General features: G+C 45.2%; 1 protein-coding gene across 1 annotated transcript in view; it reads right to left on the bottom strand.

Moving 5' to 3' along the window:
* The window catches only part of LOC112075451 (isoleucine--tRNA ligase, cytoplasmic), a gene marked incomplete at its 5' end in the record, with an annotated part of 44,112 nt that extends 32,917 nt beyond the window's left edge, over positions 1-11,195 (bottom strand). Inside the window, 6 exon segments of the mRNA XM_024142453.2 lie at positions 7,342-7,379; positions 7,445-7,533; positions 9,526-9,604; positions 9,935-10,026; positions 11,113-11,177; positions 11,179-11,195. Coding sequence (XP_023998221.2) covers positions 7,342-7,379; positions 7,445-7,533; positions 9,526-9,604; positions 9,935-10,026; positions 11,113-11,177; positions 11,179-11,195 — 380 coding nt within the window.
* Between the last annotated feature and the right edge of the window lie 52 nt (positions 11,196-11,247).

The following is an 11,247-nucleotide window of genomic DNA, read 5'->3' as shown; positions in this document are numbered from 1 at the left end:
ATGATTGGTGAGAAAAATTGATAATAAGAAGATTGTGGGAGCTGTCTGTTAGATTTCAGTGCAGCCTTTGATATTATTGACCATAAACTGTTGTTGAGAAACGTATGTTTTATGGCTTTTCAACCTCTGCCATTACGTGGTCAGAACTATCTATCTAATAGAACTCAAAGGGTTTTCTTAATGGAACTTCTCTAATGTCAAACATGTAAGTGTGGTGTACCCAGGGCAGCTCTCTAGGCCCTCTACTCTTTTCTATTTTTACAATGACCTGCCACTGGCATTAAACAAAGCCTGTGTGTCCATGTATGCTGATGACAACCAAATACCATCAGCAAACACAGCTAATGAAGTCACTGAAACCCTTAACAAAGAGTTGCAGTCTGTTTTGGAATGGGTGGCCAGTAATAAACGGGTCCTGAACATCTCTAAAAACTAAGAGCATTGTATTGGTACAAATCATTCCTAAGTTCTAGACTCAGCTGAATCTGGTAATGAATGTGTGGCTGTTGAACAAGTTGAGAGACTAAATTACTTGGGTTACCTTAGATTGTAAACTGTCATGGTCAAAAATATATTCAATGGTTGTAAAGAGGGAGAGGTCTGTCCGTTCAAAGAGATGTCTTGCTTTTACCCACACTCCAAAAAGCAAGTTCTGCAGGCTCTAGTTTGTCTTATCTTGATTATTGTCCAGTCGTGTGTAGTGCTGCAAGAAAGACCTAGTTAAGTGCAGCTGGCCCAGAACAGAGCGCACGCTTGCTCTTCATTGTAATCAGAGGGTTAATTACAGTACAGTCAAAAGGTTGGAACAACCTACTCATTCCAGGGTTTTTCTTTATAGAATAATAGTGAAGACATCAAAACTATGAAATAACACATATGGAATCATGTAGTAACCAAAAAAAGTGTTAAACAAAGTCAATGAATCATGTAGTAATCCTGGTACTGTAATAATAACCAAAGGGTTGATGAGAGATTGACTGCATCATTTTTTTTTTAAGAAATAGGAAATTCCAAATTTTTGCATCGTCAACCTACACACAGCTCTGACACACACACACACACACACACACACACACACCAGACATGCCACCAGGGGTCTTTTCACAGTCCCCAAATCCGAAACAAATTCAAGAAAGGCACAGTATTATATAGAGCCATTATTGATGGAACTCTTCCATCTCAGATTGCTCAAATAAACAGTTATAAGCAACACCTCACGGTACTACTCCTCTATTGACCTGATAGTTTGTGTGATCTAGTAGTTGATATGTAGGCTACGTGTGCCTTTTTTATTTATTTATGTAGTTCTGTCCTTGACTATTCTTGTCTATTAATGTTCTGTATTATGTCATATTTCTTGTTTGTGTGGAACCCAGGAAGAGTAGCTGCTGCTTTTACATCTGCTAATGGGGATCCTATTAAAAATAAAATTTATAAAATGGGTTTATAGCGTACGGACAGACGGACTTCCTTGGCCGGTCTCTTCCTGATTGGAGGAGGTCACCTCTACAGGATGTCTCACTCTTGGACAGGAACAGAAGGCTGCTCCACATCGAACAGCAGCTGAGCTAAACTAAGCTACTAAAGACAGCTAAAGCTAAGACTACACTCCACAGCTCACAGTACAGACAGCTCCGGAAATTTCCCAAAAAATCAGAATTTTGAATGAGTTAAACCTGGATTTTTTTTCTCTCTCACAGACTTACTCAGGAGACCTTTACAACAGAAACCTCAATCAAATCGAAACTTCAAGTACATCCTTGAATATAAACAAAAATATCTGGAAAGGACTCGTACGTCCAAACAATCAAGTCAAGGAAAGCAACAGTAAAACCTACAAAGTACAAAGAGAAGCTCCTCAAGGAAAAATCCAAAGACACTATTTGCTGACTGTTACATAAATGGGAACGTAAGCAGCCTCATCTTCACACAGACCAGCCCCTGGCATGGCACAGGGCCATAAGAACACACTACCCTCTCTGTCAAGAAGAGCTATTAAACCAGGGTGGAAAGTCCAATACTGGACTTGGAGGACACTGCGACAGTCAATCAGTACACGTCTGGAACTGTAGTAGTGCAGGGAAACACAACGTTTTCAGACCTTTTACAGGGTCAAAGAGAGCACAGCAGGAGAACCCCTGGTGACGACCAGGCTACTTCAGAACCCGACCACAGGCAGGACAGACGAGATAGGACCCACCAACCCAACCCGACCCCCCAGAGGACAGACAAAAGGCCAGAGATTGTTCTCAAACAGGAAATGTGTAGAGGAAAACAAAGACCCGGCGCTGGAGCTGCTGTCAGAGGACCGACTACGGTCCCCGAGCCACATCATAATGCACAACAGCACAAACGACCCTGAGGGCCCGGCAGGAAAGGGTGGCCACAGCATTCATGGGATGAATGAAAAAAGCTTCTTCCACAAGTGGTCATCTCCATCCTGCTACGAGGAAAAGACTCTCACCCTATCACCGTACAGCGGTGAATGAAAGCATTTCCCGTGACGTGCATCGAAACCCAATGTGTACCTGGCCCATCACACCACCCTGGACTTGGACGGTCTCTACGACCAGGTACACCTCTACAAGCCACGGCCCTGAAAGACATCGCACTCAACCGCAGCACTCACACAGGAGCAACAGAGCGATGAGCACCCTGCCCAGACCTGAGACCCACCCCCCCCCCCCCCCCCCCATCACCCAGAGGATCTGCATTCAGACCAATGTTCCCTCGGACTGCCACGCAGATTAAATATCAGCACGAGATTGAACTTAACTTTCTAGAGTTTTCCCCCTTTAGTTAACACTATCAACGTTCACTCTACTGTGGGAATTGTGATTGAATCCACACAATATTAGCCACTTTCAATGTAATATACCGAAACGAAACAACTAGGCAAGAGATTCTAGGCACAAGTAGGAATCTATTGCATTAACATGCACGACTTCCTCTACACAGACCGGTGCTCCATAACCAATCAGGCTTCAGTAGGCCTATACGCAACTAGCCATTGCCATATATGGATCTGTGCCATTCACTTTGAACTGGACTGTGTTTACAGCATGAGCTTGTTTGTGAATATTCAAAAGCAGATAGTGAGTTATTAGCCCAGTTATAGATCATTTCTAGTCAACAATGGGGGAGTGGTTTTCTTCCTACAAGAGCAACAAAACGTTGCATTTCTAGCTATCTTTGAAAAACGAGTCAGGTACAGAGCTTAAAGGGCAGTATTTTGAGACGGTCTCGAAAAAGCTAAAGAAGCCAATAGGCAGAGGGTAGCATCTCTGTAATAATGGTTTGGGAATAATAATGATTTTGATTTTGTTAAAGTGGTTTCTTGCATCAAACACCACAACATTTTGTACAGGTGGATAAACAGGTTAATGTCAAGCCCTGCGTGTTTTTTTCCAGAAGTGGAATGTAGACCTACATTGAACACCACACATTGGCTGCTATTGTAGCTGAATAATAGAACAGCTGTGTTAAAATGTTATGGTATGCATTTTTACCAATTGTTATATTGTTTTTTTTCAAGGTAGGCCACTCGTAGGCCTACATTATGAACAAATAGCCACAGGAGCTACTTGGTCACTGTTCAATGAATTTACCACAAGTGGACTCCAATCAAGTTGTAGAACACTCAGGATGATTAATGGAAACAGGATGCACCTGAGCTCAATTTGGAGTCTCATAGCAAAGGGTTATGAATACTTATGTAAATAAGGTATGTTTTTTTTTGTTTTGTAATAAATGTGCAAAAATGTCTAAAAACCTGTTTTCACTTTGTCATGATGGGGTATTGTGATGTCATGATGGGTATTGTGATGTCATGATGGGGTATTGTGTGTCATGATGGGTATTGTGATGTCATGATGTGTGTACTGTGTGTAGATTGATGAGGAAACACATTCATTTAATCACTTTTAGAATAAGGCTGTAACGCACAAAATGTTTAAAAATCAAGCGGTCTGAATACTTCCAAATTTATCATAGAGACTCAGTGAGAATAACCTTGCACAGTATAGGATATGTGCCCACTGCCCACAAAATGAGCTGTACTTCCTAACAAATGCATGACCACATTAGAGACATATTTACCACAGATCACACAGACCCACAAAGAATTTGAAAACAAATCAACATTGAATAAACTCTCATATCTGTTAGGCGAATTACCACACCATGTGCAAATCACAGCAGCAAGATGTGTCCCATTCCCTGATAAGGACAGACAGACAGAGACGACAGAGGAGACACACACACACAAACACAGAACAAGCAGGAGGAGGGGACAGATAACCAATACTTAATGGGTTTATAGCGGACGGAAAGACGACTTGTCTACTCCTGATTGGAGGTCACCTCTACAGGATGTCTCAGTTCTTGGACACGAACAGGAAGGAGCACTTAACAAGGTTGCCCACTGCAGCCGAGCAGGCTGGGTAGTAATATGTGGGCTGGGGACAGTACAAGATAGTAAAGACCGGCGAGGTAGAGGTGTGTGTGTGTGGAGCAGGTACTGTAGTGATGACAGACATTGAGTGACTGGAGGAGAACACACACAACACACACACACACACACACACACACACACACACACACACACACACACACACACACACACACACACACCACCATTTTAATTGAATGTAACCTTTATTTAACTAGGCAAGTTAGATAAAACACATTCTTATTTACAATGACTCTGGCCAAACCCGGACGACGATGGGCCAATTGTGGCGCCACCCTATGGGACCTCCAATCACGGGGTGGGTTGGATACAGCCTGGATCGAACCAGGGTGTCTGTAGTGACGCCTCTAGCACTGAGATGCAGTGCCTAGACCACTTTTTTAATTGAGTAATTTAGCAGATCTCTTATCTAGAGAGATTTAGAGTCAGTGCATTCATCTGAAGGTAGCTAGGTGGAGAACCACATATCACAGGCATAAAGTAGCTATAAGAAAAGTCAAGTGTTTTTGGTTGTTGCTGTAAAGCGTAACAGTAGCAATTCTTCAGAGACAGACTAAAGCAATGGCCCTGCCGCTTCAGAACAGACTAAAGCAATGGCCCTGCCGCTTCAGAGACAGACTAAAGCAATGCCCTGTCGCTTCAGAGACAGACTAAAGCAATGGCCTGCAGCTTCAGAGACAGACTAAAGCAATGGCCCTTCCGCTTCAGAGACAGACTAAAGCAATGCCCTGCCGCTTCAGAGACAGACTAAAGCAATGCCCTGCCGCTTCAGAGACAGACTAAAAGCAATGGCCCTGTCGCTTCAGAGACAGACTTAAAGCAATGGCCCTGCCCTTCAGAGACAGACTAAAGCAATGGCCCTGCGCTTCAGAGACAGACTAAAGCAATGGCCCTGTCGCTTCAGATTCAGAGACAGACTAAAGCAATGGCCCTGCCGCTTCAGAGACAGACTAAAGCAATGGCCCTGCCGCTTCAGAGACAGACTAAAGCAATGGCCCTGCAGCTTCAGAGACAGACTAAAGGGTATAGCTACTCAATCATAGCACTAACAACAAAGGTGTGTGTGTGACACCTGCCTGCATGTCTAAATCAAGTCCTGGGTTTGATCACGGCTGCAGCTCAAAGTTTATACACAGATACAAACAGAATAGTATAATTGACAGGCGTTTCAACACACAAGTTGGTTCAAAACAAATACTCCTGTCACCGAGCATCTGTCGAGAAAATCATCTGGGATTCATTGTCATCATAAACACAAAGCACTTCTTGTTTCTGACAAAGAGATTCAAAAGAAAGGGCCAAATTTCAAAATAAATATTATTTTAAGAGGAATCCTTTAAAAGCATTTTTTTTTTAAATATTCATTGGGAAATAAATAGTTTTAATCGAAAGGCTTTGAGCTGTCCGTATTCCCTGCTACTAATTTGACGTGAGACACTTTCAGATTCATTGAGGAGGAAGTCAGTCTTCAAAATGGCGCCCTACTCCCTATATAGTGCACTGTCACCCATGGGGATCTTTTCAAAAGTAGTTCACTAACTCAAATCAAATTGATTTATAAAAGCCCTTCGTACATCAGCTGATATCTCAAAGTGCTGTACAGAAACCCAGCCTAAAACCCCAAACAGCAAGCAATGCAGGTGTAGAAGCACGGTGGCTAGGAAAAACTCCCTAGAAAGGCCAAAACCTAGGAAGAAACCTAGAGAGGAACCAGGCTATGAGGGGTGGCCAGTTCTCTTCTGGCTGTGCCGGGTGGAGATTATAACAGAACATGGCCAAGATGTTCAAATGTTCAAAAATGACCAGCATGGTCAGATAATAATAATCACAGTGGTTGTAGAGGGTGCAACAGGTCAGCACGTGTGTGTGTGTGTGTGTGTGTGTGTGTGTGTGTGTGTGTGTGTGTGTGAGACCTGCCTTTATACAGAGAGTGAAGCACCATTTGGGACACATGTGAAGACTAGAAAGGAGAATTCAAATAAGAATGACAGGTAGCTCGGTAACACGTTGAGGGAGGGAGGGAGGGCGGACAGGCGGAATAGGCGAAAGCATTGAAGTCAGTCAGACAGTCCAGACATCAAGAAACTTGAGGCTATTCTCCAATAACTGTCTAGTAAGTCGTATTCTGCCGTGGGGGGGTATGTAATTCTGCCGCCAACAGGGGAAAAGGCGGGGGTTTGATCTGCGCGGGTGTATTCGTGGGGGGTGTATTCTGCCGTGGGGGGGTTGTTATTCTGCCGTGGGGGGGCGTGTATTCTTGCCGTGGGGGGGTTGTATTCTGCCGTGGGGGGGTTGGCTACTTGAGCTAGTGAATGGTTCTAGTTCATTTGTCCTTCGAGGCAAATTCAATGATTGATTGATTGATTATTACTTGACTAGAGGCAGCAGATGATTAATTAACCACTGCTGACTAGAGGCAGGATGAAGGTAGTAAATGACTGATCGACTGATTGAGTTACCTGACTAGAGGCAAGGATGAGGTAGTAAATGACTGATCGACTGATTGATACCTGACTAGAGGCAGCATGAGGTAGTAAATGACTGATACGACTGATTGATTACCTGACTAGCGGCAGCATGAGGTAGTGATATGATTTGATTACTGACTAGCGGCAGCATGAGGTAGGTAAGTTGTTAATACAATTTGTTGTTAATTAATTATTTCTGCGTTATATTACGATTAATACTTAAGTACATTTTTGCTTAGTCATTCACATTTTTATTATAGTATTATTTCGATGTTATATTCATCATGATATTAAAGTTATGAAAATCTAAAAAATAATTGATTACCTGACTGCCGGCAGCATTGAGGTTAGTGTTGATTGATTACCTGACTAGCGGCAGCATGAAGTGGTATGATTGATTACCTGACTAGCGGCAGCATGAGGTAGTGTATGATTGATTACTGCTGACTAGCGGCCGCATGAGGTAGTGTAGATTGTTACTGCTAGCGGCAGCATGAGAGTGTACGCTACTGGAGTCCTTCCCTCATACAGAAGGCGGGTCGATCAGGTGCGCAGGTTCTGATACATCATCTCTTATAAAGGGGGTGAAGGGAGGCCTAGTGGGAGGAGAGACAGTTAGAGAAAGACAACGATACTATACACTACTATACTAGTGGGGAGGAGAGATACCTAGTTAGTTGAGAACTACACTACAACTCTCCTTGTCCGTCCTCGTTCCCATTCTAACGCGGGAGACCTTGTCCGTCCTCGTTCCCATTCTAACGCGGGAGACCTTGTCCGTCTCGTTCCATTCTAACGCGGGGAGACCTTGTCCGTTCCTCGTTTCCATTCTAACGCGGGGAGACCCTTGTCCGTCCTCGTTCCATTCTAACGCGGGGAGACCTTGTCCGTCCTCGTTCCCATTCTTAACGCGGGGAGACCTTGTCCGTCCTCGTTCCCATTCTAACGCGGGGGGACCTTGTCCGTCCTCGTTCCATTCTAACGCGGGAGACCTTGTCCTCCTCGTTCCCATTCTAACGCGGGAGACCTTGTCCGTCCTCGTTCCCATTCTAACGCGGGGAGACCTTGTCCGTCCTCGTTCCCATTCTAACAGCGGGGAGACCTTGTCGTCGTTCCCATTCTAACGCGGGGAGACCTTGTCCGTCCTCGTTCCCATTTCTAACGCGGGGAGACCTTGTCCGTCCTCGTTCCCATTCTAACGCGGGAGACCTTGTCGTCCTCGTCCCATTCTAACGCGGGGAGACCTTGTCCGTCCTCGTTCCCATTCTAACCGGGGAGACCTTCGTCCTCGTTCCCATTCTAACTCGGGGAGACCTTGTCCTCGTTCCCATTCTAACTCGGGAGAGGCCTTGTCCCGTTACCATTCTAACTCGGGGAGACCTTGTCCTCGTTCCCATTCTAACTCGGGGAGACCTTGTCCTCGTTCCATTCTAACGGGGGGGACCTTTGTGCTCGTTCCCATTCTAACGCGGGGAGACCTTGTGCTCGTTCCCATTCTAACTCGGGAGACCTTGTCCCCGTTACCATTCTAACTCGGGGAGACCTTGTCCCCGTTACCATTCTAACTCGGGGAGACCTTGTCCCCGTTACCATTCTAACTCGGGGAGGCCTTGTCCTCGTTCCCATTTCTAACTCGGAGGAGCCTTGTCCTCGTTAACCATTCTAACCGCGGGAGACCTTGTGTCGTTACCATTCTAACTCGGGGAGACCTTGTCCTCGTTACCATTCTAACTCGGGGGAGGCCTTGTCCTCGTTACCATTCTAACTCAAGAGACCTTGTCCTCGTCCCATTTCTAACTCGGGAGGAGACCTTGTCCCCGTTTCCCATTCTAACTCAGAGACCTTGTTCCTCATACAAAGACATCTGCGTTGAGAACTAATGTAAAATTATTTATATGCAGCAGACTTAAGACAAACTTTTTTCTTTAAGAATTTCTGTTGAGGAGGAACTTAAGTTTAACCAGAGATTTAGTTACAGCCTGATATACACACAATGCATCACGAGAGGTACAGAATCACCAAAGGTACAGAGTCACGAGGTACAGATTCACGAGGCTGTACAGCGTCACGAGGTAAAGCGTCGCGGGTACAGCGTACGCGGAGGTACAGCGTCACGATGATACAGCGTCACGAGGTACAGCGTCACGAGGTGCAGCGTCACGGAGCGCGCAGCGTCACGAAGGTACATCAGCACGTCACGAGGTACCAGCGTCACGAGGTACAGCGTCACGAGGTACAGCGTCACGAGGTACAGCGTCACGAGGTACAGCGTCCCGAGGTACAGCGTCCCGAGGTACAGCGTCACGAGGTACAGCGTCACGAGGTACAGCATCACGAGGTACAGCATCACGAGGTACAGCATCACGAGGTACAGCATCACGAGGTACAGCATCACGAGGTACAGCATCACGAGGTACAGCATCGGAGCGCTCGTTATTTAGAACGGTCCGGTGCATGAGTTCCAAACGCAATTGTTTTGGCGAAGAGAAAATGTCGCCCTCGATAAACTATTTTCAATGGAAGCAGATGTCATTGAGCAGAGTTGAGCCAGGTTAAACATGATGCACCTGTTACCCATGTGACTCACCATCAGTCTGCACATGGAGAACAGAACACTGAAGAGATTCTCCAGAGCCCCCAGACAGTCCTCTGTTCCACTCTCTCCCTGTAGGGTTACAATGCACAGTTACAAACATCATCTTCCTCCTCCTCCTCCTCCTCCACCCTAGCATGTTCCATACATAACACAACAGATCTTTAAACAGAATCATTGATGATCAACTCAATTCATTCGCATTACTTCAGTCAATATAGCACAGTCAACAGAGCAACAGTGGTATAGTGGTTACTTCAGTCAATATAGCATAGTCAACAGAGAAACAGTGGTATAGTGGTTACTTCAGTCAATATAGCACAGTCAACAGAGAAACAGTGTTATAGCGGTTACTGTACCTTTAAGCTATTTGACTGCATCAGTGTTTGAGGGTGAACTCACCTTGAAACGCCTACGGTTGGTCCTCACGTACCAGTTGGTCAGCATGTCCACAAACTTGACAAGCTTTGGCACCACCGTGTACAGCCTGTAAGCTGCAAGCAGACACTCGGATTACAACTCATGTCTGGAGTGAGAGGGGAGCGGCTGGGGAAAGGTTGTCTTTATAACGACAGACAGTAGCAGAGCTTTGCATCGCGAACTGGGGTTGCGGGGTCCGAATCGACGCATTGAAAGAATGKTGTATTCAKATGCAGTGTTGTCTATTMAAGCAATAAGGCCCGAGGAGGTGTGGTATACGGCCGATATACCACGGATATACCATGTTCTTAAGCACGACGCAACGCGGAGAGCCTGGAAACAGCCCTTAACCGTGGTATATTGGCCATATATCACAAACCTCCCGAGGTGCCTTTTTTTCTATTATAAACTGGTTACCAATGTAATTAGAGCATACGGTGGTATACGGTCTGAAATACCACGGCTGTCAGCCAATCAGCATTCGATGCTCGAACCACCCAGTTTATAATGTGTTTTATTATGTTGTTATTATATATCCATCATGTTGGCAGTAATAATTGCCCCTTTAGCTATTTACTGAATTTAATTTCATTTAATTAACTGAATGTAACATTAAGTATCTCATTTCTTAAAAAACCTTTCAGTGGATTTCAGTGAAAAGGTGTAGTGTTGTCACTCATCTCAGCCTTGAAGACCTGGATGAGAGACTGTGTGTGTGTGTGTGTGTGTGTGTGTGTGTGTGTGTGTACGGTGTGTACACGTTGTGTGTGTGTCAAATAAAAATCCCAACAAATGAAGAGAGAAAATTAGATCGTAGTCTTGTATTGCCTGTTTGATGGTTCGTCAAAGGTCGTAGCGGGATTTCTAATAAGCGTCCGGGTTAGTGTCCCGCTCCTTAAAAGCGGCAGCTCTAGCCATTAGGCTCAGTGAGGATGTTGCCTGTACTCCATGGCTTCTGGTTGGGATATGTACGTACGGTCAACTGTGAGGACGACGTCGTCGATGCACTTATTATTACTGATCCTGAAGTGGAAAAACTCGCCAATGTTAATAGAAGAACCACGGAACATATTCCAGTCTGTGTTAGTGAAACAGTCCTGTAGATTAGTGTGTGTGTGTGGTGTGTGGTGTGTGTGTGTGTGTGTGTGTGTGAAGCTCACCATCCATCTCAGCCCTGAAGAACTGGATGAGAGACTGGGTGAACGACTGGATCCACTTGTCCATGGTTGTCACTGCCACTTAGCTGTGGCCTCGTGTACAGGAAGCTGATTGCCGTCCTCCTGAAGGGCAAAAAA

This window comes from Salvelinus sp. IW2-2015, unplaced genomic scaffold, assembly GCF_002910315.2.
Source record: "Salvelinus sp. IW2-2015 unplaced genomic scaffold, ASM291031v2 Un_scaffold3169, whole genome shotgun sequence".
NCBI classification, from domain to species: Eukaryota; Metazoa; Chordata; class Actinopteri; order Salmoniformes; family Salmonidae; genus Salvelinus; species Salvelinus sp. IW2-2015.
Note: the sequence above shows the minus strand (reverse complement) of the source record. Positions and strands in the feature narration are given on the sequence as shown.